This window comes from Hippocampus bargibanti, linkage group LG11 (genome assembly GCF_051943395.1).
Source record: "Hippocampus bargibanti isolate YZ-2025 linkage group LG11, ASM5194339v1, whole genome shotgun sequence".
In the NCBI taxonomy this organism is placed as follows: Eukaryota; Metazoa; Chordata; class Actinopteri; order Syngnathiformes; family Syngnathidae; genus Hippocampus; species Hippocampus bargibanti.
The window spans coordinates 22,827,795-22,854,240 of record NC_142744.1 but is presented as its reverse complement, the minus strand read 5'-3'; the positions used below and the strand labels follow the sequence as shown (position 1 = coordinate 22,854,240).

Genomic DNA, 26,446 nt, shown 5'->3' with positions numbered 1-26,446 from the left:
CAACACCATCATCCCGGAACTCCTCATCCCTAAACGTCTGCAGCTTGGAGTGTTCCCCACCGATCTGCCAGTGGATCCTCAGCTTGCTGACGGGACGGACACAACAGGTCAGACTGGGAAAAATATCATCCGCAACGCGCACCACGAGCACTGGAGGCCCACAAGGATGCATCCTCTCTCTATTGCTCTTCTCCCTCGACACAAACGACTGCACCTCAACGCACCCAGCTGTCAAATTCATAAAGTTCGCAGACGACACTACGGTCATCGGTCTCATCAAAGACGGTGACGAGTCTGCGTATCGACAACAAGTGGAACAGCTGGAGATCTGGTGCTGCCGTCACAACCTTGAGCTGAACACGCTCAAGACAGTAGAGATGATCATGGACTTCAGGAAACATCCATCACCACAGCTGCCCCTCACACTATCCAACTGCCTCGTGTCATTGAGACCTTCAAGTTCCTGGGAACTCAGTCTCACAGGACATGAAGTGGAAGGTCAACACCAACTCTATCCTGAAAAAGGCCCAACAGAGAATGTACTTCCTGAGGCTGCTAAAAAAGCATGGTCTGCCACATGAGGTGCTGCGACATTTCTAAACGGCTGTCATCGAATCCATCCTGTGTTCTTCCATTACCGTTTGGTTCGGGGCCGCCACAAAAATGGACAAAATCCGACTTCAACGGAAAGTTAGGACGGCGGAAAAAAAATCATTGGCATCGCCCTACCCACTTTCGAGGACTTGCACACTGCAAGAATCTAAACAAGGGCGCGGAAAATCCTACTAGATCCTATCTACTATACTATACTATACTATACTATACTATACTATACTATCGCTGCGCATCCTGCCCACCACCTTTTCCAGCTACTCCCTTCAGGCAGGCGCTACCAATCCATGTGCACCAAATCCAACAGACATTTAAACAGCTTCTTCCCCCAAGCCATTAACTCTCTAAACAGTAACCCAAATAGAACTGTATAGTGCCTCCATGTTTCTGCATTTTTTGGTGACACTAGTGCAGCGTGTTGTGCCGGAGCCAAATTACTTGTGTGTTCTACAAACTAGGCCAATAAAGATGATTCTGATTCTGCAGCGCTTTATTTTATCCAATGACCTCCATGTTGTATTGCGGTTAACATTCAATAGTACCACATTATGTGTAAATTGCTGCCCACTTTGCAATTATGTAATCCTGGAAGGGGATCATTCCCCCCCAATTTTGGGACTCATTGCCATGATTTCTTTACTGTATTTTCCGGGCTATAAAGTGCACCCAAAAGCCTTTGTTTTCCTCAAAAGACGATCCTGCGTCTTATATGTGAAATAATATTGATCCAGAACTACTGTCAGCAGCCACGACTGCATTTCCCCCGTATGAAAAAAGTAGTGCGCGATCCATGTTAGGATATGTCTGTGTAAGCTCTCAGTCGTACAGGAGTGGTCCATGGATGAACAGGTTTCTTCAGCCGTCATCTGTACTTTTTTGAAGGTGTCGGACGTTTCGCTTTCCATCCAAGATGCTTCTTCAGCGAACTCAAGTCTTACTGGTAGTTTCGGCCCTATATACAGTAAAGTCTCGTTATATCGATATCGGATATATCGATAATCCCGGTTATATCGATATTATTTCTATGCACGCACGGAGAAAATTACATGCAAACAGGGTCGGATATATCGATAGTCCCGGTTATATCGATATTTTTCGGACTCCCTTGAATATCGATATAACGAGACTTTACTGTATATATATATACAGTATATATATATATAACGCACGGAGAAAATTACATGCAAACAGGGTCGGATATATCGATAGTCCCGGTTATATCGATATTTTTTATATATCGATATACAGTATATATATATATATACATAGAAATAGCATAGAAATACAGTAAAGTCTCGTTATATCGATATCGGATATATCGATAGTCCCGGTTATATCGATACTATTTCTATGTACGCACGGAGAAAATTACATGCAAACAGGGTCGGATATATCGATAGTCCCGGTTATATCGATATTTTTTCGGACTTCCTTGAATATCGATATAACGATATAACGAGACTTTACTGTAGTATCGATATAACCAGGATTATCGATATATCCGATACCGATATAACGAGACTTTACTGTATATATATATATATATATATATATATATATATATATATATATATATATATATATATATATATATATATATATACTCCACTGATTGTTCCTATTGTACTGACTAACGACTGGCCTGATTGCCCTATTTAATCTGGTATCACCTCATCAGCATGACTAATCCTATGTTGCCTAAGAATGCTGTTGTATGAACGATCCAAATTGAACCTCCCACCACCATATCGGTTTCGTGAAGAATTTAGCTGTTTTCGGAAAATTGCTTCTTTTACTCCCCATTCAGACCATCTATGTTCTTCCGTGAAGATTTTAACCCCGTTGTTGTCAAATGAGTGGTTGCTAGCTTTTAGGTGCATACGTACTGCCGATTGAGGCCCACTAGTATTATCCCTGCGATGTTGATAAAGTCTTTTATTGAGAATTTGTTTCGTCTCCAGTAGGGATATATATATATATATATATATATATATATATATATATATATATATATATATATATATATATATATATATATATATATATATATATATATACACAGATGGCGGCTGAACAAACCTTTTCATCCATGTTAGGATATGTAAAATGCAGTTTCATTTCAATAATGTCTTAAAATTACATTGTGACGTGTGAATTTGTTTCACAATTTCGCCAGTATTTTCAGTTTACAGCACAATGATTAGAAATGGAAATGTTTTTTGCTTGTTTTTGTATTTAGTATCTCCTCTCCTTTCCAGGGCATATCTCCACATCTCTACTTTCTCGCCACCTGTTCCCTGTTCTCGCTACAGATCACAATGTTATCTGCAAACATCATAGTCCAAGGAGATTCTTGTCTAACATCGTCTGTCAGCCTGTCCATCACCATAGCAAACAAGAAGGGGCTCAGAGCTGACCCCTGGTGGAGTCCCACCTCCACCTTGAATTCCTCAGTCATACCGACAGCGCACCTCACAACTGTCTTACAGTCATTATACATGTCTTGCACCGCTCTGACATACTTTTCCGTCACTCCAGACTTCCTCATGCAATGCCACAGCTCTTCTCTAGGCACCCTGTCATACGCTTTCCCCAGATCTACAAAGACACAATGCAATTCCTTCTGACCTTCTCTGTACTTCTCTATCAGCATTCTTAAAGCAAACACTGCATCTGTCTTACTCTTTTTTTGGCATGAAGCCATACTGCTGCTCACAAATGTTCACTTCTGCTCTTAGTTTTGCTTCAACTACTCTTTCCCATAGTTTCATTGTATGGCTCATCAACTTTATTCCTCTGTAGTTAGTACAACTCTGCACATCTCCTTTGTTCTTAAAAATGGGCACGAGTACACTTTGTCTCCATTCTTCAGGCATCTGTTCACCATCTAAGATCTTGTTGAATAACCCAGTCAGGAACACCACCGCCACCTCTCCAAGACACTTCCATACCTCGATTGGTAAATCATCAGGCATCAGGCATCATTACATGAAGACATCTAAAGATCATAAATGTGTTAAAGAAGGAAGATTGGTAATCGCTGATTATTGTGTTTATTCTTGTTTTGCCATAAACTGATAGAACCCTGGAATATTCAGCATATACAGGTAACATCTGAGTTACGACCAGGTAAATCGAAAAGAATTCAAAATGGCTGAGGATCACTTGATCATAACAAATGACAACATGCTGGCATCTCCAATACTACAGGATACTATATGATGTCAATGTGTTGTTTATAAGCAGCGTTTTCTATTGAATACCATTATATACCAAAATGTTGACAGTTCATTTATAAATCTTAGACCTTTTAGTGTCATTTTAATCATTTTATATTTCGTATTATGGATCTTTATTACTGCACACGCTTTCTGCTGACTCAAATACGCACAGCTTCCCACGCATGTAAGCTTTCTAAAAATCGCTCTTCCTGCTAACGGATAAGCCAGAAGAGGTCACCTGTCTCAGAGAGGCGGCGGCGGCGAAGCGCCGTTTGCGTCACGGATCCCACCTGCTCCGCCTCGGCGTCGGTGGACACCCCTCCTTCCCCCCGATTGTCACGTTCGAATTTACAGCTGGGGGCGGGCCCACGGCTCCCCGCTTCCTTCACTTCCTTCTTCAGGACAGCGGGTACGAAAATGGGACGCTGTCAACTTGTATTTGTACTTTGTATAACCCTAGACTTTCTTATATACATGAAATGTATTATTATTATTATTATTATTATTGTTTCGTTTCTGCACCAACGTGTGCGAGTTGCTTCCCGCCATTGTCGGGTTTCCCATGCCCCCCCACTTGTCGTTTTTGGTAGTGATTATTCTCCTGGTCTTCTTTTTGGGACCAGCGCTTTGTGTTGTAGCTTAATAAATCAGCCTGCACGGACCTCTGTCTCTGTCGTGTTGCTGGCTATAGTGGCAGCCGTACTATTAAAAAAGAAAAAAAAAAAAGGTCTGGCTGTCGTGGTCGTAACTCCGAATTATGACCGGCGCCATAATTCGGATGTTACCTTCATATGGAAAACATTTTAAAAAATGTCATTCATTGAAGGTGTGCCTTATTATCCGGTACGCCCCCTACGTGGAAAAAGATTGAAAATACACCATTCATTAGGGGTGTGCTTTGAAGTGCCTTAGAGTCCGGAAAATATGGTAAAGTACTTATTTCACCCACGCAGGGATGTTGGTTCATATTTTTCAACAGAGACTCTTTTTTTTTATATTTTCTGTTGTATGTAAATACATTTGACTTGACAATAAGATACATTCAACACCCCTCCTCACCACATGCATGCTAAAATGAAGTAAAAATGTGGTTATATTTCATCGCAGCATCAGTTAATTCTCTTCATTGAAATGCCCGTGGCACATCATTCACTGTGACTTCATGAAAATGAGTTCATGCTGATAATGGGGTCAAAACAATTGGTAATATGTTTTCAATACAATCATTAAATATTCTGCATTCCATTTATGCAAGATGATTGAGACATTGACCATATATGTGTGCTTGTTCAAACCTCAAACAGATGTTGATGGGAGAGGTTATTTCTGGGATTGAGTTCAAATATAAGCACATGGTTGACACCTGCTTGCCTCCAGCCATAGGTGTTAATGCCTATAACAAACACAATTAGGAAAAAAGAGAACATGCATGTGAGAAGACTCAAGGATATACCCATTGTGTATTGTGAACTTATCCACTGTGAGACCTTCCTGTCATGCTACCTTGGAGGCACACTCAATTCAATGCACATTCCATAACTGAATTTCGAGTTCAAGGCCACTTTATTCTCAAATAATAATACATTTAATTTCCCACCATCTTTCAGAACACCCAAGGACACTTTACAATTAAAAGAACAATACACAGAACAACAACACCATAAATAAATGATAAATAATGAAATAGCTGATTTAAACTAAACCGTGAACGCAATTTTAAACAGACGGGTTTTGAGGTAGGATTTGAAAGTGGGAAGTGAGTCAATATTAGGCTATATAATATAAGGAGTCCAAGATGGCGCCCGAGTAGGCAGCCATCAGCAAGTGCTCCCATATGCCTTGCTTTTTTTGTTGTTTTTGTCTTGTTTTGTGTTTTCTTTTGTCACTTTGTGTTGTGCGTCGTGTGGAATGGATACGCATTGTTTTTCAGCATTTTTGACCACGACATTCATCAAGGAAGAGACTATGCTGAGCGGTTGCGCCTTTTCGGCAGCATGAATATGCCAGTACTGTTTTTGAATGGGAGAATGTCAGTGCCATTCGACTTTTATCGCTGGACACCTCTGGGGCCATTGTGCTTTTTTGCGCCTGTTATGGGCAGAATCTTCACAGCCCCGCTTTGTTCAGCGGAAGGTCGGTGCTGTTGGACAGTTTGCAGCTGGATGAATGCATCGCTTGAGCAGCCCGCATTAAGAAGGAGCGTCAGCGCAGAGCGCCGATGCGTATGTGGAAGTGTCGCAGCTTGGAATTGAAGCGGATTTATGTGGGAGAGGAGATGTGAGACAACCGCTTCGTCAATGGATGCTACAGCTACGTGTTTGCTTTCAACATTTAGCTTGTAGTTGACGTGCACATTCCACCATGATGTCCCTGATCCACTGGTGAAGAGACGCTTTGATCCTCTCCTCTTTCATGTAGAACTGCTTTGTGTAACAAAGAGGGTACAGAAAGTGCTTAAGAATGAATGACTCTCTGTGTCTTTGTGTTATCATGTTATTTAGTTTTCTTTGTTCTTTTGACTTCAAGACGGTGCCGCGAGAGTGGCTGCCTTTCCAGCGGCTCATGTATTTTGTTTTTCTACTTTCATTCCTTTGATAACTTTGCTGCTGTGAAATGTAAATTTCTCCACTGCGAGACAAATAAAGGCAAATCCAATCCAATTTTGTTTGGGAGCGGCTGAAAGCTCTGCACCCCATTATGGTGAGACAGGCAGAAGGCACACAGAGGTGGAGGGAGGATGATGATCTGAGGGACCGAGAGGGAACAGAAAATTTTGAAAAAGGTCAGAGAGATGGGGGGGGGGGGGACAAGAAGAGGGTGGCTTTAAAGGACAACCGACGCCTCCGAACAAGTTGTGTCCATAATTTGTAAAATCACTTCAAATGACTTCTACTGATTGTATTTTACAAAAATTCCACCGCATATAGCTACATTTAACATTTTAAGACTCACGCTGAATATTCAGCATGTTTTGTTTTTGAGTTGGTGACGATACCTACTGTGATGTCACGGTAGGTATCGTCACTGACCGAGAAAGCGACACACAATGCATTTTGGGTACTTTGTTTGGTCTGAAAACTTTGTGTTGATGACGAAATTAGAAGGAAAACACATAAATAATGCGATGGTGAATCGTTGTGTGTTGCACCAAGACTACTATTTGATACTAGCTGACACAAATTCCCAGCAGACAAATCAGCCCATTTCCAACAGAGCTTGGGCGCCATCTTGTGCATTTTCTGGGACGCTGCATTGCAATCCACACGCCTCAAAATTACACAGAAAGACTTCTTTAATCGATTGCAAACATTTATGCTTTCCTCTTCAGCACTATTTGAATCATATCCATAACTTGATGAGTAACAAGAAATCATCTTCTCCGAATCTGAAGCCATTGTTTTGATTCTCGAGCAAGGCAAGACGTCATGGAGTGATGTCACGCACAAGGGCGTGGGACCTTCTGAAACTGAAACTTTCAGGCTGTGACACCCTCAACAACTTAAACACAGGAAGTGAATACACTAAAAGGGCATTTCGAAGAAGGCAACCCACCGACAGAAACAATAAAGGCAGGAATATATCTAAAAAAGGGAGGTTAATGCCAAAAACAAACAATTAACACACTAAAAGGCTGCGAGTCGCGGGGGCCCCTCTCTGGAGCCAGGCCTGAAGATGAGGCTCGTTGGCAAGTCAGCCCGGTATTTGCACACACAGCCTGGGTTCTGGTACCAGCCCTCTCGAGAGGGGTTGGACTCTTATCCAATCTGGAGTTGCCCACGGTGAGAGGCGTAGAACAAGTGTTGGCATACTTATTGCCCCCTGGCTCGCCGCCTGTACGTTGGGATTCACCCCGGTAGACAAGAGGGTTGCTTCACCCCCGCCTTCGGGTCGGGAGACGGGTTCTGACTGCGGTTGTGAGGGTTTGTTGGGAACGTCTGGCGGAATCCCCTGTCAGAAGGAGTTTCAACTCACACCCCCGGCAGAACCTTTCACATGTCCCGGGGGGGGGGGGGGGGGGGGGGGGGGGGGGGGGACATCGAGTCTGAATGGACCATGGTCCGTGCCTCCCTTGCTGAGGCGGCCAATCGGAGTTGTGGCCGTAAGGTGGTTGGTGCCTGCCGTGGCATCAACCCCTGTACCTGGGATGACGTCAAGCTGAAGAAAGAGTCCTATCGGGCCTACATGGCCTGTGGGACGCCTTAGACAGCTGACAGGTATCGATTAGCCAAGGGGAATGCGGCTTTGGTGGGCGGCATAGCGAAAATTATGGCATGGGAAGAGTTCGGTCAGGCCATGGAAGACGACTTCCAGATCGCTTCGAGGAAATTCTGGTCCACCATCCGGCGTCTCAGGGGGGGAAAGCAGTGCATCACTAACACTGTGTACAGTGAGGATGGGGCGCTGCTGACCTCGACTCTGGACGTTGTGAGCCGGTGGGCTGAGTACTTTGAAGACCTCCTCAACTCCACCAACACGCCTTCCTTGGAGGAAGCAGTGCCTGGGGACTCTGAGGTGGGCTCTCCGATCTCTGTGGTGTAGCTGACACAAATTCCCAGCAGATAAATCAGCCCATTTCCAACAGAGCTTGGGCGCCATCTTGTGCATTTTCTGGGACGCTACATTGGAGTCCAGATGCCTCAAAATGACACGAAAGGACTTCTTTAATTGATTGCAAACATTGATGCTTTCCTCTTCAGAACTATTTGAATCATATTCATAACGTGAGATGATGAGTAACAAGAAAGCATCTTCTCCGAATCCGAAGCCATTGTTTTTATTCTCGAGCAAGGCCGTCTTGGCGTGACGTCACGAACAAGGGGGGGCGGGACCTTCTGAAACTGGCCATTTCCGGTTTCATTTTGAAGTCGTTTTTGGATACTTGAAGTCATTTTTATTGGTGTTTTCCATTTGACTAAAATATCAGCCTGCGTGTTTTGAGTATTTTAGATGCTATAAAACGTTTTTCTGATGTCAGTTAGGAAACAAAAAAATGGTGTCGGTTGTCCTTTAAATAAGTGGTTAGCACGTCAACTTTACAGTGCACAGGTACCAGGTTCTATGCTTTCCTGTTTCGAATTTGCATGTGCTCCCGGGCCTGTGTGGGGTTTCTCTTGGTTTCCTGACACATTCCAAAAACAATGCATGGCAGGCTGATTTGAACACTCCAAATTGTCCCTGGGCGTGGGTTTGAGCGCGAATGGTCGTTTGTTTCTGTGCGCCCTGCGATTGGCTGCCCACCGGTTCAGGATGTCACCCGCTTACTGCATAAAGACAGCGGACAACTCAACTCTACTGAGATAAAGCGGTTTGGAAAATGAATGAATTAATGCATTTATACGTAGATAATTATGTACAGTGATACCTTGGTTTACAAAATTAATTGGTTCCCAGAAAGTCACATCCCGATTGGCGACAGGTGCGCGCCCCTCCCCTCCCAGTTCCTTCGCCTTGCACACCTGATTTCCATTTCACTAATGTGCCTTCTGACTATAAAAGTCACCCGGTTAGTCTCGGTATTCGCCGGCGTATTCTCCGTTGTGACTTATCGCCTCAACCGTACGCCAGGTTGGTCTCGCTCGATATTGCTGTTCCGTTGTGGCTTGCCCCCCTCCCGGTGTGTCTCCATCGTGTATTTTGAATCCAGCTCCTTTTTGTCCGATGAGGTCGTTTGCTCTCTCCTCGTGCGGACGTGACAGAATACACCAGCCACTATGGATCCCGCCGATGGAGACAAGTTCATGTCTGTTTTAGCTCATCAGGCGGAGCGTTGGAGCCAGCTGGTACAAGCTATCGCGGAGATCCGTGGTACGATGTCCATGCTGACTCACCGCTTAGAAGAGACATGCCTCGTGACTTTGACGACCCCCCCCCCTCTGTAAGCAGTCGCATGCTCCCCTTACCGCACCGCTCACGTTACGGAGGCGAACCCGGGCGCTGCGCTCAATTCCTGACGCAGTGCTCATTGATGTTCGACCAAAAACCCTCCGCATACGCCAGGAACGAGGCTAAGGTTGTGTTTGTCACCAGCCTACTCACCGACCAGGCAGCATCCTGGGTGTTGGCGGTCCGGAAATCCCAACCCGAACTCCAAGCCTCTTACCCAAACTTCGTTGCCGAGTTACGCCAGGTGTTTCATCACCCGGTAACAGAGAGTGAAGCAGAGGGACTGCTCTTGGGCTGTCAAGAAAGGAAGTCGTTCGGCCGCCGAATATTCCATTGCCTTCCGCATCCTGGCCGCCTGGAGCGGGTAGAACGATCGGCCGCTGAGAGGAGTGTTTCGCCGCGGACTCACCGCCGCACTCAAGGATGAGTTGGTGACCCGCGACGCTGGCACAACTCTCAATGAACTAATCGACATCGTGCTCTGCCTGGACAATTGTCTCCGGGAGAGGAAGCGTGAGCAAGGCGGCCAGCGGGCAGGCAAACCCGGCATCCGGCTGCGTATGTCATCACCCGGCATCAGCGAGCGGGCCCGGTGTCAGGAAGGAAGTAACGAGCCGATGCAGATGGGGATCGGGAGCGATCGCGCTAATCCCGGAGGACGTCATACTCAAGGCCCCCCGCCAAAGACCCCCGGCGTCTGTAAGTCCCTTACAAACAGCGGCCGCGGTCCCCGTCGAGGAATGCGCCCGTTACGCGGCTGGATTGGACGGCGAGTTGATTGGTCCGTCCAGTCCGTCCAGTCCGTCCAGAAACAAGCACCCGCTCCTCATATGGATTACATCTACCATCTAGTTCGCATCAGAGAGGGGGATGAATGGAAAACTGCATTCAAAACGCCCTTGGGGCATTTTGAATACATGGTGATGCCGTTCGGACTGGCTCAATCCCGCCGTATTCCAAGGTCTTATTAATGATGTGCTCAGGGACTTTCTCAATGTGTTTGTCTTTGTTTATTTGGACGACATTTTGATTTTTTTCCAAATCCGCAGAAGAACATCGGCAGCATGTCCGGCGGGTCCTGGCGCGGCTCCTGCAAAACCGGCTTCACGTTCAGGTAGAGAAGTGTGAGTTCCACGTCCGTTCTCTGTCTTTGCTAGGGTTCATCGTGGAGCAGGGGCAACTTCGGGCCGATCCCGACCAAAGCGGTGGTAGATTGGCCAACCCCCAAGACGCGCAAGCAACTTCAGCGGTTTTTGGGGTTTGCCAACTTCTACCGCTGCTTTATACGCGATTATACATACACATATATACAATCCTTTAGCACTGGGCAGAGTACTTTCACTCCCTGCTCAACCCAGTAAACCCTTCAGATCCATCTGTCCATGACTCCCTCCCAGAGCTTTCATCAGTTCTCTCCTTTGAACCTCCTCAGTTCACAGAGGTCCTCTCTGCAATCCGCATCCTTAAAAACAACAAAAGCCCTGGCCTTGATGGACTTTCCAGTTTTCAAGTTTTCAAGAGCGCTGGTTACCTCCTGACACGGCAGCTACACCACCTCATCCCTAACATCTGGCAAAACGGGCCACTTCCTAAGAAATGGAAAGACAGCAACATTGTCACCATTTATAAAAGGAAGGGGGACAAGTCAGTCTGTGGCAACAGTCGTGGCATCTCCCTGCTTTCTGTTGCTGGCAAGATTCTTGCAAAAGTAATGCTGTTCCGTCTTACATCGCACATTACCGAAGACATCCTGCCAGAGACACAATGCGGTTTCAGAAAGGACCAAAGCACTCTGGACATGATCTTTGCTGCGTGACAAGTTCAGGAGAAATACAGGGAACAAAACAAGGACCTCTATATCACCTTCATCGACCTTACCAAGGCATTTGGCACAGTTAACCGTGACATTCTCTGGACCATACTGCAGAAATTTGGCGTCCCCTCCAAATTCCGCAGCATCCTTAAACAATACCACAGCGGCATGCAAGCAACTGTACTTGTTGGTGGCCAGCAATCCACCGCGTTCCCTGTGGAAGTCGGGTTTAACATCAGACGCCTACATGCCAAGACCAAGACCCTGATCAGTGACATTCACGAGTTACAATATTATGCAGATGATTGTGCTCTGCTGGCCCACAGCCCATCTGCCATGCAACATGCTCTTGATCCCATGTCCTCCATCTACCGATCACTCGGTCTCGTGATCAATGTAACCAAAACGGAGGTCATGGAAAAAGAGAGTTCTCCACCCTCCATGTTCACCCTCAGTGGCACACCCCTCAAGGTTGTCCAGCAATTCAGCTACCTCGGCAGAATTCTAACACCCTCCTGTCTAATTGATGATTACGTCCAGGCCCGCATCAATCAAGCCTCCAAAGCTTTTGGCAGATTGCGTACTCGTGTGTTCGAAAACAACCACTTATTAACTCCAACAAAAGTCGCAGTCTACCAAGCAGTGTATGTGCCCACGCTGCTATATGGCACAGAAGCCTGGACCATCTATCGACGCCATGATGCATTGCACATCAGGTGCCTCCAACGAAAACTTGGCATCACCTAGCAGGATCGTGTCCCACATACTGACATTCTTCAGCGCACTGCCGCCACCAGTATCAAGGCTATATTAGCAAAGAGGCAACTCCGGTGGGTTGGACATGTCGTCCGGATGCCTAGCTGCCGCTTGCCTCGACAGGTTCTTTATGGACAGCGAATAGGAAGCCTGGTGGTCCTAAGCTGCGATACAAAGACCAGCTTAAACAGACTCTAAAGAACTGCAACATCAAGCCCAGCAATCTGTAGTCTGCTCCAGCTCTGTAGTCTACAGGCCACTCTGGCATTCCTTATGCCACAAAGGGGTGACACAACTTGAAGACAAAGGCACCCAGAGGAGGATCGTGCGGAACCCGCAAAGACACCTTTGTGCTGCTCCAGTACCGCCCCGGCAGCCTGGTCCGGGCCTCACATGTCCTGAATGTGGCAGGATTTGTGGCTCCAGAACCGGGCTTCATAGTCACCTACAGTGGCATCGGCGCCAGCAACAATAACCACTGTCCCACATCAGAATTGAAGCAAGCTATGTCATCTTCGACTTCAATGGACTGCCGAGAGATACTAGCTCACAGGTCATAATCTATGCAGCGTGCTCTGTATACAATTTCTCGTTTGTACCAGTCATTTGGTCTCCAGATCAACTTTGAAAAAACTGAGATGAGAGAACACTCTCATACCACCCAGCCTTCACATCAATGGGATTTCACTAAACACATTACTTACATTAGTTTCCACTTTGCCTGCCAACTGCTCCCTTGACATTGAAGTGCACAAACATATCAATAAACCCTCGTCATTCTCTAGTCGCCTACGCAGTTTTTGCAAACTGAAACCTGAACATTGGAACCAAGATTGCCGGTCTGTCTCTCCGCACTCCTATGTGGGGAACAATCACGGACCACATACTGCCGGCACATTACGACCCTGAGACCTTCCACATCCAAAGCCTGCAAAACATCTTTGGCCTGTCCTGAGAAGATAGAGTATGCCATACAGACATCCTTCAGTGCACAAATTCCAGCTCCAGGGAAGCAGCAGTAGCCAAGAAACATCTTCGGTGGATTGGACACACCATCCGCATGCCTGATCACCGCCTGTTCCGCCAAGTCCTCCATGGCCAGCTGAAAGACGCAAAGCGCTCTGCAGAGGGGTAAAAGCGACAACTCAAAGACTTAACCAGGGACCTCCTCAAACGAGCCACCATCAATACCACGCAGCTTGAAACTCTGGCATTCAATCGACAAATCTGGCAGACCACTTGTGCCAGGATAGTCTCTCAAATCTTCTTCTTTTCCTTTTGGCTTTTCGCTTCAAGGGGTCGCCACAGCGAATCAGGATAGTCTCTTAAATACAGTACATAAAACCAACCAAGACAGACGAATAGAGAGACGCACTCAAAGGCACCAGCAGGCAGCTGGTGTTGGCATCTGGCTTCCTTTGTTCAATCTGCTGACATGTCTGCGACTCAAGGATTGGACTCTATGCTTACGACAAGTGGCACCAGTGACAGTGTCGCTGACCCCCTCCCGCCACCCTTGGAGCAAGCGTCATCATCATACATGATGGAAAACTGTGTGCGTGTGTGTGTGCGTGCGTGTGTGTGTGTGTGTGTGTGTGTGTGTGTGTGTGTGTGTGTGTGTGTGTGTGTGTGTGTGTGTGTGGATGTCTGCGTGCGTGCGTGCGTGCGTGCGTGCCTGCATGTGTGTGCGTGCGTACCTGCATGCGTGTGCGTGCGTGCATGCATGTGTGGGTTTCCTTACCCAAGAGGAAGAGGAATTCTATTAACAGGAAGCCTCCTCTGTAGATTCTGATCATTGGCCAAACATCAACAATAGGAAACATGACAGCTCCTGAAGAAAGGGGTATGAATATAAAGGTATGAAACAAAAACTAGCTATTTATTTCGAGTCTTACTGATTTCTAAATCTTGAATAAAATTGCAGTGTGACAACATTTAAAAAATAGATTTCTATTTTTGAAATAAAATGTTAAAGAAGAACAATATTTCCAAAACGTAAATAATAATAATGACACAATACAATACATATTAATTTATATAGTGCTTGAATAAAGCTGAAGCTCTACCAAAGCGCTTAATATGGACAACTATCGTATACAGGAAATAAAGCGGTCACAAAGATAGTAGAAAGCCCCAGGGAGTAAAACTAAGATGAAGTCTGAATCATGCTGAGTCAAATGTCGAAGAGGAAAAGTGAGTTTTGAGGTCGGTTTTAAAGATCTGCAGAAAATGGGCTTGCCGAATGTTCAGTGGCAGGTCAGTCCAGCGAGTGGGACAAGGAACAGAAAAGTATTGATCCCCTCTGAGCCTCCGTTTAGTTTTTGGCTCATTGAAAATGTCTGCTCAGCAGACCTGAGGCACTGGCGAGGTCCGTAGGGGCGGACGAGCTCAGAGAGGTAAGGAGGAGCAAGGTAAAACAAAATAATGTAGTTTATTCGATACATTGTAAAAATAAAGATTGTAAAGAGCAATAAATTGGGGAGACTCAATAAATTCTCAAGACTTTATCAACATTGCAGGGGATAATGCTCGTGGGCCTCATTCTGCAGTTCATATGTACCAAAAGAAAATACATGGTTTGAAAGGGGAAGAAAATAAGCTAATTGGATATATACAGTAAAGTCTCGTTATATTGATATTCAAGAGAGTCCGAAAAAATATCGATATAACCGGGACTATCGATATATCCGATCCTGCGCCGAACTGCATTAAACAAAAGCCGCCAAAAGAGGGCAGCCAAGCGCCATATAAGAAACGGAGCTGGCCATTAGCTCCCTTTTTTTTGGGTGAGAGATGTTCCCCCAATGTTGCCTCAAAATGGCACATATAATTCTTTAATGATTGTAAACATGTATGCTATAATCTTCAGAACTACAGTGTATTTGAAACATATTCATAACTGGATGTGTAACAAGAAAGCATATTATCCGAATCTGAAGCCATTGTTTGGATTCACAAGCAATGCAAGACGTCTTGGCGTGAAGTCATTTTTATTTGCATTTGAATAAAAAGTGACATCGGCTGTCCTTTAATACACAGTATGGAATGTTAATTTTCATCAAAATCATCGCGCTTCAGCAGACAAAACAAGAAACATTGTTGCAAAAAACGATTGCATTCATATACATTACAGTGGGCATGTACATAACACAACAGGGAAACTGCAACACTTACATCTTACTGTATTATGTATACAATTTAAAAAAGTCATCAATCTTCTTCTGCTTCCCATTTTTACCTTTTAACACAAACACTTCAATCTTGTCTGCTACACACGAGCTCGCGTCTGAAAATGAAAATGGCTCTGCTACACGGGTGCTGGGCACGTAACTAAGTCACCTGACCAAGTCGACCAATGGCGCGACTGATGGCGTGACACGTAACCAAGACACGTGACCAAGTTGACCAATGGCGCGACCGATGGCGTGTCACGTGACAAAGTCACACGGCCAAGTCGACCAATAGCGCGACCGATGGCGGCTCATGTGACCAAGTCGACCAATGGCGCGACCGATGGCGGCTCACGTAACAAGACACGTGACCAAGTTGACCAATGGCGCGACGGATATATCGATATAAACAACAAAAATGGCCGGCGGGGGATGAAAAGGAGCACCGTAATAACCGGATTATCGTAATAACCGGGTAGCGTACTAAACGGTACTAATTATACATAAAAAGACTAGAAATGTGCAAGGGAAATGAAAATAGTATCGTAATAAGCGGTACTATCGATATAACCGATATCGATATAACGAGACTTTACTGTATATATATATATATATATATATATATATATATATATAGTGAGACCTCAACTTACGAACTTAATTGGTTCCCAGGCAGAGTGTGTAAGGTGAAAAGTGTGTATCTCCAAAAAAAATTCCCATAGGAAACCATTAAAATGTGAATAATCCGTTCCCGGGTTTCCATAAAATATATTTTTTAACTAAATAAGCCTTAAAACTACACACAACATACCTTATTCTATGTATAATAAATGTGCTATTGTATTGTAATGAAAGAAATACACTGCATTGTATCATAAAGTCACAAAGAGAGGCACATTACATGAGGGCTGTAATTAAAGAAATAAACTGTGCTGTAAAATAAAGTTTTATTTACCTTTTTGATGGTCGTTGATGGCTTATGGAAGGACAGTCACCTTCCATAAGGACTGTTGGTAACTTAACCTCTAATGTGGCTTCTCTTCTTTTTTCTTTGGAGACTTAAGTCTCCAAAAGTTTTAATTGACACCTGTTGCTTTCTGACTTGTAAGGTCTTACTAAGCTGAGGCAACACATTATCGTGCATCATGTTGATGATTGTCATAGCCAGTCTTTTCTGGATGGAACTGTTTGGTAAAAGCCTGCACATCATTCCACTTTGCCAACATTGCCTTCTCCTCCTCGCCCTCAGATGTTCATCCGTTACTGGCTTTAAAATCCTCAATAAGCGCCGAACTTCCAGGTTGGCGCATGGCGATATCGGCGTGAATTAGCCGTGCTTTCTCGCATAAAATAGCTTTACTCACGCTGTCGCCGGATAGCTGCTTTTCGTGACTCCAAATTAACAGAAGGTTTTCAACTTCGATTGCCCGAGACCGTCGCTTTGAGAGCACGGAAACACCTTTTGCAACAGACGCACCTTTGATGGCTTCTCTGTTCCGGAGAATGGGAGCAATGGTTGACTTAGCATAGCCGTGCTCAGCCACTAAATCACACAAACGCACACCTCGTTCGTGTTTTTCAATTATCTCCTTCTTCTCAGCGACAGTGATTTTATTTTGGGCTGAACACGAGCCTGTGGTGTTTTTTTTTCGGCCCCATCATAGTAAAATTATCAGCAAAAAGCTCCAAGTAGGCGATCGACAAGTGCATTCAAAGAGAGGGGGTGTGGAAAGTAGCGCCGGCTGGAGCGCTGTTTGGTTGTGTGCTTCCGCCGAAGTTCACTCCGCCAGCCACGGTAGGTGTGTATTATGAAAATAGTGCTTATTATAAGGTTTAATTTTCATAAATTTGACGTTCTTAAGATAAAAAGTTTGTAAGATAAGGTGTTTGTAAGTTGAGGTCTCACTGTATATATATCCTCGTCTCACCCACCATGGGTGGTGTCTGTCCCCCATTTTTTTTTAGCTCGGGTCCTCTACCAGAGGCCAGGAAGCTTGAGGGTTCTGCGCAGTATCCGTGCTGTTCCTAGCACTGCGCTTTTCTGGACCGAGATATCTGATGTTGTTCCCGGGATCTGTTGCAACCACTCGTCTAGTTCGGGGGTCACTGCCCCGAGTGCTCCGACCACCACAGGCACGACTGTCACCTTTACCTTCCGGGCTCTCTCCAGCTCCTCTCTCAGCCCTTGGTATTTCTCGAGTTTCTCATGTTCCTTCCTCCAGTTATGTGATGGATTGTCTCACGTGCCTCTTTGCACAACCTACACCTTGGGTCTTGCCTGGTGTGGTGTATCCGTGCGTGGCTCTGGTGCTCAGGGCCTGCTCTTAAGCAGCCACGATGAGTGCCTCTGTGCTGTCCTTTAGGCCAGCCCTCTCTAGCCACTAATATGACTTCTTGAGATCAGCCACTTCAGTTATGGTTTGGTGGTACATCCCATGTATGGGCTTTTCCTCCCATCATTGTCCCTCTTCCAGCACCTCATCCTCTGTTCCCCATTGTCTGAGACATTCTCTGAGCACATCATCCGTTGGAGCCTTCTCTTTTATGTATTCATAGAGTTTGGATGTTTCATCCTGGACAGTGGCTATCACACTCACTAGTCCCCGGCCTCCTTCCTTACGGCTTTTGTACAGTCTCAGGGTGCTAGATTTGAGATGAAACCCTCCATGCATGATGAGGAGCTTTCGGGTCTGAACATCCGTGGTCTGAAGCTCTTCCTTTGGCCACCTTATTATTCCTGCACGGTATCTAATATCTGGCAGGGCATAGCTGTTTATTGACCGGGTCTTGTTCTTGCCATTCCGCTGGCTTCTTAGGACTTGACTCTCCCACTGGAGGTATTTGGTCGTAGCCGCTTTCCTTGTTGCGAGTTCGAGGTTGCCATTGGCTTGTCTTATACCGAGGCACATGTAGCTGTTTTCAATGTCTGCTATTGTTCCTTCAGGGAGTGAGACCCCTTCACTGTGGACTTCCTTGCACCTCTTCGTCACCATCCAACTACATTTCTCCAGCCCGAATGACATCCTGATGTCACTGCTGTAGATCCTGGTTGTGTGGATCAGGGAGTCAATGTCCCTTTCGCTCTTAGCATACAATTGTATGTCATCCATGTAGAGGAGGTGACTGATCATAGCTCCATTTCTAACGCGGTATCCATTGGCGATTATTTGGCTGAAGAGTTTAGTCCTATGCAGAGCAGCAGTGGGGAGAGTGTATCACCTTGGTATATTTGATGGACACTTGCGTTAGTGGCTTGCCATTGGCTTCAAGTGTGGTTTTCCACATTCTCATCGAGTTTGCAACGAAGGCTCTCAGGGTCCTATTGACCTTAGACAACTCCAAGCATTCAGTGATCCATGTGTGTGGCATCGAGTCATATGCTTTCTTGTAATCAATCCAGGCGGCGCCGGACACAGCTATGATAGGTTGTAAGCACAATCCAAAAATATGAAGAGGGTTCGAATCCCGCTTGGGGTAGAAAAGCGCCACCCAGTGTGGGTCCTTGGGCAAGACCCTTGACGTGAATGCCTACCTCATACAATGATAAGAGACAATAAATCGGTTGACATGCCGGCTCAGACATCGCCCAGCCAAACAAGGTCTGCGTCAGGTGCTGGGGAACCAGAGCACCTTGATGAAAAATGGACTGCTCGAACAAAGCGGACAGTGCTGAGCGAGGCAGCAACTCTGCTGACAGATGGCAAGAATGAAAACTGGGCAACCAAGAAACAGATTACAACAGCTATGTGAAGTACCACCTGAAAGACTCATGGACACTGTGAATGCAGCACTGAGGGCGATCCCAACCGAAACGATCATGGAAACCATTGAGCAGATATACGCTTCAGCATCAGTGATCCTAGAGATGCTTGGCTTTAAGAGCAACCATGAGAGCCATGAGACTCGTTATCCACCATGTAAAAGACTGTTGGAGGCTAAGATCAACAGGGCTCGGAAAGATGTGAGTCAATTGACGGAGACCCAGAGGGGTATATGCAGATAACCATACCTGAAGCACTCGAAACTGCCAAACAAAGGCTCCAGACCTTGTCCACTCACCGAAAGAGGTACACGAAAGAGAATGAGGCCAGAAGAATAAACAGGCTGTTCGCAACACAACTTGCAAAAGTGTATGCTCAGTGGCAGGGTTCAAACAGCAGAGCAGACTCTCCAAGGTTGGAAACTGAAAGATACTGGAAAGGCATGTGTGAAAAGGAGGTCGCACATAACAGCAGTGCACAATGGCTGGTGACTCTGAAAGAGGAGCACAGCAACCTCCCCGAGAAGAACCCAGTTACCATCACAGCAGCAGACATACAAGAATGAGTCTCAGACATGAAAAACACGACGGCAAAAGATATGGTCCAGACCTACTGGCTAAAGAAACTCCCAACACTCCACGAGCGCCTAGCAGCACAAATGAACCAGTTGCTGATGGATGGGACTCACCAAGGATGGCTAACCGAAGGGCGAACAATCCTGATCATGAAGGATTCCTCAAAGGGTGCAGTTCCTTCCAACTATTGGCCAATAACCTGTCTGTCTTGTGTATTGAGCCTGTCTGGGTCAATACATGTTGATCCTCAACATGTATTGATCCAGCTGATGTTGCAAAACATCAGCTGCTGGTTGACAGAACAGTCGCACTGCAGACTGCAGGTCCCGACATACTAACCTGCGCACAGCCTGGATTGATTACAAGAAAGCATATGACTCGATGCCACACACATGGATCACTGAATGCTTGGAGTTGTCTAAGGTCAATAGGACCCTGAGAGCCTTCGTTGCAAACTCGATGAGAATGTGGAAAACCACACTTGAAGCCAATGGCAAGCCACTAACGCAAGTGTCCATCAAATATACCAAGGTGATACACTCTCCCCACTGCTGCTCTGCATAGGACTAAACTCTTCAGCCAAATAATCGCCAATGGATACCGCGTTAGAAATGGAGCTATGATCAGTCACCTCCTCTACATGGATGACATACAATTGTATGCTAAGAGCGAAAGGGACATAGACTCCCTGATCCACACAACCAGGATCTACAGCAGTGACATCAGGATGTCATTCGGGCTGGAGAAATGTAGTTGGATGGTGACGAAGAGGTGCAAGGAAGTCCACAGTGAAGGGGTCTCACTCCCTGAAGGAACAATAGCAGACATTGAAAACAGCTACATGTGCCTCGGTATAACACAAGCCAATGGCAACCTCGAACTCGCAACAAGGAAAGCGGCTACGACCAAATACCTCCAGTGGGAGAGTCAAGTCCTAAGAAGCCAGCGGAATGGCAAGAACAAGACCCGGTCAATAAACAGCTATGCCCTGCCAGATATTAGATACCGTGCAGGAATAATAAGGTGGCCAAAGGAAGAGCTTCAGACCACGGATGTTCAGACCCGAAAGCTCCTCATCATGCATGGAGGGTTTCATCTCAAATCTAGCACCCTGAGACTGTACAAAAGCCGTAAGGAAGGAGGCCGGGGACTAGTGAGTGTGATAGCCACTGTCCAGGATGAAACATCCAAACTCTATGAATACATAAAAGAGAAGGCTCCAACGGATGATGTGCTCAGAGAATGTCTCAGACAATGGGGAACAGAGGATGAGGTGCTGGAAGAGGGACAATGATGGGAGGAAAAGCCCATACATGGGATGTACCACCAAACCATAACTGAAGTGGCTGATCTCAAGAAGTCATATTAGTGGCTAGAGAGGGCTGGCCTAAAGGACAGCACAGAGGCACTCATCGTGGCTGCTTAAGAGCAGGCCCTGAGCACCAGAGCCACGCACGGATACACCACACCAGGCAAGACCCAAGGTGTAGGTTGTGCAAAGAGGCACGTGAGACAATCCATCACATAACTGCAGGGTGTAAGATGCTGGCAGGGAAAGCCTACATGGAGCGCCATAACCAGCAGGCTGGCATAGTCTACCAAAACATCTGTGCAGAGTAAGTACAGGAAACCCCAAGGTCAAAATGGGAAACACCTCCCAAGTAGAGAATGGTAGAGAACGACCGAGCAGAGATCCTGTGGGACTTCCAGATACAGACTGACAAGATGGTCATGGCCAACCAACCAGATATCGTGGTCATAGATAAAGGGCAAAGGAAAGCCGTTGTTGTGCATATTGCGATCCCAAGTGATGGAAACACAAGAAAGAAGGAACATGAGAAACTCGAGAAATATCATGGGCTCAGAGAGGAGCTGGAGACAGCCTGGAAGATAATGGTGACAGTCGTGCCTGTGGTGGTCGGAGAACTCGGGGCAGTGACCCCCAAACTAGACGAGCGGTTGGAACAGATCCCGGGAACAACATCGGATATCTTGGTCCAGAAAAGCACGGTGATGGCAACAGCACGGATACTGCGCAGATCCCACAAGCTTCCTGGCCTCTTGTCGAGGACCCGAGCTAAAATGGGGGACAGACACCACCTAAGTCGGGGTGGGACGAGAATTTTTTTTAAATATATATACAGTGTCTGAAACTCATGACAAAAAGTTAGTGAACACCCGGGCAGACAACTCTGAAAGGTTGCCTGCCCGGCCATAAAATTGCCTGACCCATTTTTCACAACTTGAAAAACAATAAGACGACTAATCGCAAAAAAATACAAAAAACAAAAAAAACATTGTTGGGAAGTATAAAGGATTTTTTTAAATTAAGGAAGTACCTACCACAAATGCTCCCTCGCTTAAGTTATGGTAAATATCCCTTGCTGAAAATTTTGCTCCAGTTGTCGTTTGTCGTCATAGTGCACAATGCAATGTTTGTGTTGCGTTGTCTTCTCAAAGCCACGTAGACTCCTCTTTCTAAGCGGCTTTCAAAACCCTCAAGTACACTTTTCAGTCACGTATAGTCCGAAGCACGAAACAGGCTTCTGATTGGCTACCGGTGCCGAGTATGCAAATTTGCATACTCTGCACCCGCAGCCAATCATACCTGTAACCACTAACCCGGTAGTCGAGTGGTTAGCACACCGCCTTCACAGTATTATTTATCATTTTACTTATGGTTTTATTGTTATGTGCTTTGTTTTATTGTTTTTATGGTAAAGTGTCCTTGGGTGTTTAGAAAGGCGCTTGAAATTAAATGTATTATTATTATTATTATTATTACAGTGCACAGGTTGCTGGTTCGCGTCCCGGTCCGGCCTCCCTGTGTGGAGTTTGCATGTTGTCCCCGGACCCGCGTGGGTTTTCTCCGGGTCCTCCGGTTTCCTCCCACACTCCAAAAACATGCATGGCAGGCAGATTTGCCACTCCAAATTGTCCCTAGGCGTGAGTGTGAGAGTGATTGTTGTATGTCTTTGTGTGCCCTGCGATTGGCTGGCAACCAATTCGGGGTGTCCCCCGCCTCGTGCCCAAAGACAGCTGAGATAGGCTACAGCACCCCCCGCGACCCTAATGTGGAATAAGCGGTACGGAAAATGGATGGATGGATGGATGGATGGATATTCAACTTCAAATTTTATCTGTGGTTTTAGTGTCCTTGAGTGTGTTCAAAGTCACTTATTAATACAATTATTAGTATTAGTATTAGTATTATTAGTAGTCGCAGTAGTATTATTACTATTAGTAGTAGTAGTAGTAGTAGTAGTAGTAGAACTAGTAGTAGTAGTAGTAGTAGTAGTAGTAGTAGTAGAACTAGTAGTAGTAGTAGTAGTAGAACTAGTAGTAGTAGTCGTCGTAGTAGTAGTAATAGTAGTAGTAGTAGTAGTAGTAGTAGTAGTAGTAGTAGTAGTTGTAGTAGTAGCAGTATTTTAAAATCAAGAGTGTAAAACCAGTCAAGAATTGTATGCTCTGCGCAATGCACTGCAACAAAATATAATATGATCCAAGTGTGTGTGTCATACCTGTAATAATAACAGTGACCAATAACACAAGGAAAACTCCGCAGTAAAGGCCAACTCTAAAGGTGGTCCAAGCAGGAGCTGGCTGTAAGAAAAAAGAAAGAGTATGAAGAACACATAAAACATAAAGAGGGGAAGGAATTTTTGACATAAATGTATTTGAACCATAGAAAGTACCATGGACTGTATTACAGAGATCCCTCGATATATTGCTTCATTTATCGCTGTTTCAGTACATCACAATTTATGTGCAAGGTGTGACGTTGACCAACAACAGAACACGTGGATATTGCCCATGAGCTGATTGACTGAGCATCTTTCACAGCACCTTAGCACCTTTACTTGTGTCTCGTGACGCTGTTGACTCTGGTTAGTGTTTCATCTCCTTGTTGACTCTGATCCTTTGCCTGCCTCTCTCCGGCATACTCTCTTCTGTTGCATTTGCTATGTGCGGTGTGACGTTGTTAACCAGTGTTTAAACCTTCAAACGGTCGCGACAAAATTATATTTATTATTTCTATTAATATTATAACATTAAGAAAAAGGGACCTGTAAACATTTAACAATAATCAAGAGGAAGGAAAGTTGTTTTGTCATATATAGTAATCCGGAGTGATAATGTAGCCACAAGGGGGCACAAGCCAGTGTCTTATTGTGCCGGTCCCAAGCCCGGATAAATACAGAGGGTTGTGTCAGGAAGGGCATCCGACGTAAAAAAAATTGCCAAAACAATTATGCGAATCAAACCTCTGAAACCCATACCGGATCGGTCGAGGCCCGGGTTAACAACGGCCGCCATTGGTACTGTTGACCTTCAGCGTGCCAGTGGAAAATTGAATACTGTTGGTCGAAGAATGGAGAGGAGGGAAGTGTGCCCGGAGGAAAATAGAGAAATGGAACGCCAAGAGTATAGAACTAAGAGTAGGGACTTTGAATGTAGGAACAATGACAGGTAAAGGTTGAGAGCTGGTTGACATGATGCAGAGAAGGAAGGTAGACATACTGTGTGTCCAGCAGACCAGGTGAAAAGGGAGTAAGGCTAGAAGCTTAGGGTCAGGGTTTAAGTTGTTCTAACATGGTGAAGACAGAAAGAGAAATGGAGTTGGGGTTATCTTAAAAGAGGAGTTTGTTAGGAATGTCTTAGAAGTAAAAAGAGTATCAGATAGAATGAACTGTCTGAAGCTAGAAATTGAAGGTGTGATGTTCAATGTTGTTTGTGGGTATGCCCCACAAGTAGGATGTAGTAGGAGCTGGCGGAGAAGGAGACATTTTGGTTGGACTTTGATGAAGTCATACAGAACATCCCGAGAAGTGAGAGGGTTGTAATTGGTGGAGACTTCAATGGACATGTTGGGGCAGGAAACAAAGATGATGGGGAGGTGATGGGCAGGTTTGGACTCCAGATGAGGAACGCCAAAGGACAGATGGTGGTTGACTTTGCTAAGAGAATGCAAATGGCTATTGTGAATACTTTCTTTCAGAAGAGACAGGAACATAGGGTGACCTACAATAGTGGCGGCAGAAGTACACAGGTAGACTACATTTTGTGTCAACGGCGCCATCTTAAGGAAATCAGTGACTGCAAAGTAGTGGTTGGTGAGAGTGTAGCCAGACAGCATAGGTTGGTGTTGTGTAGGATGACGCTGGCAGTGAGGAAGATGAAGAACCCAAAGGCTGAAGTGAGGACAAAATGGTGGATGTTGAAAAAGGAAGAGTGTTGCATGACATTTAGGAAAGAGGTAAGACAAGCACTGGGTGGGCAAGAGGTCCTTCCAGATTACTGGCAAACTACAGCGAACATAATCAGAGACACAGGTCGGAAAGTACTTGGTGTATCGAGTGGAAGAAAGGTAGATAAGGAGACTTGGTGGTGGAATGGGGAGGTGCAGGAGTGTATACAGAGAAAGAGGTTAGCAAAGAAGAAGTGGGACACTGAGAGGACGGACAAGTGTAGACAGCAGTACAAGGAGATGCAGCGCACGGTTAAAGTAAAGGTGGCAAAGGCCAAACAAGAGACCTATGATGACTTGTATGCTCGGCTGGAAAGCAAGGAAGGTGAGACTGATCTTTACAGGCTGGCGAGACAGAGAGACAAAGATGGTATGGACTTGCAGCAGATTCGGGTGATTAACAATAGAGATGGCAATGTATTAACAGGTGCCAGAAGTGTGATGGCAGGATTGAAAGAGTACTTTGAAGAATTGATGAATGAGGAAAATGAGAAGGAACAAAGAGTAGAAGACGTGACTGTTGTGGACCAAGACGTAGCAAACATTAGCAAGGATGAAGTGAGGAGGGCGCTGAAGAGGATGAAGGGAGGAAAGGCACTCGGGGCTGCTGATTTACCAATCGAGGTATGGAAGTGTCTTGGAGAGGTGGCGGTGGTGTTCCTGACCGGGTTATTCAACAAGATCTTAGATGGTGAACAGATGCCTGAAGAATGGAGACGAAGTGTACTCGTGCCCATTTTTAAGAACAAGGGAGATGTGCAGAGTTGTACTAACTACAGAGGAATAAAGTTGATGAGCCATACAATGAAGCTCTGGGAAAGAGTAGTTGAAGCAAGACTAAGAGCAGAAGTGAGCATTTGTGAGCAGCAGTATGGCTTCATGCCAAAAAAGAGTACGACAGATGCAGTGTTTGCTTTAAGAATGCTGATAGAGAAGTACAGAGAAGGTCAGAAGGAATTGCATTGTGTCTTTGTAGATGTGGAGAAAGCGTACGACAGGGTGCCCAGAGAAGAGCTGTGGCATTGCATGAGGAAGTCTGGAGTGACGGAAAAGTATGTCAGAGCGGTGCAAGACATGTATCATGACTGTAAGACAGTTGTGAGGTGTGCTGTCGGTGTGACTGAGGAATTCAAGGTGGAGGTGGGACTCCACCAGGGATCAGCTCTGAGCCCCTTCTTGTTTGCTATGTTGATAGACAGGCTGACAGACGATGTTAGACAAGAATCTCCTTGGATCATGATGTTTGCAGATGACATTGTGATCTGTAGCGAGAACAGGGAACAGGTGGCGGAGAAACTAGAGATGTGGAGATATGCCCTGGAAAGGAGAGGAATGAAGATCAGTCGCAGCAAGATGGAATATATGTGTGTGAATAAGAGGATTCCAAGTGCAAGAGTGATGCTACAG

At 45.6% G+C, this 26,446-nt stretch overlaps 1 protein-coding gene across 2 annotated transcripts in view; it reads right to left on the bottom strand.

Annotated features, from left to right (window-relative positions):
- Positions 1 to 26,446, bottom strand: part of LOC148891954 (solute carrier family 53 member 1-like) — an 86,408-nt gene that overhangs the window by 38,107 nt on the left and 21,855 nt on the right. For both annotated transcript variants that reach the window (XM_089007466.1, XM_089007467.1), the window contains exons 7-9: positions 23,313 to 23,394; positions 14,027 to 14,116; positions 5,129 to 5,226 (exon numbers count right to left, since the gene is read on the bottom strand). In XM_089007466.1, coding sequence (XP_088863592.1) covers positions 5,129 to 5,226; positions 14,027 to 14,116; positions 23,313 to 23,394 — 270 coding nt within the window. The remainder of the gene's footprint in view (positions 1 to 5,128; positions 5,227 to 14,026; positions 14,117 to 23,312; positions 23,395 to 26,446) is intronic.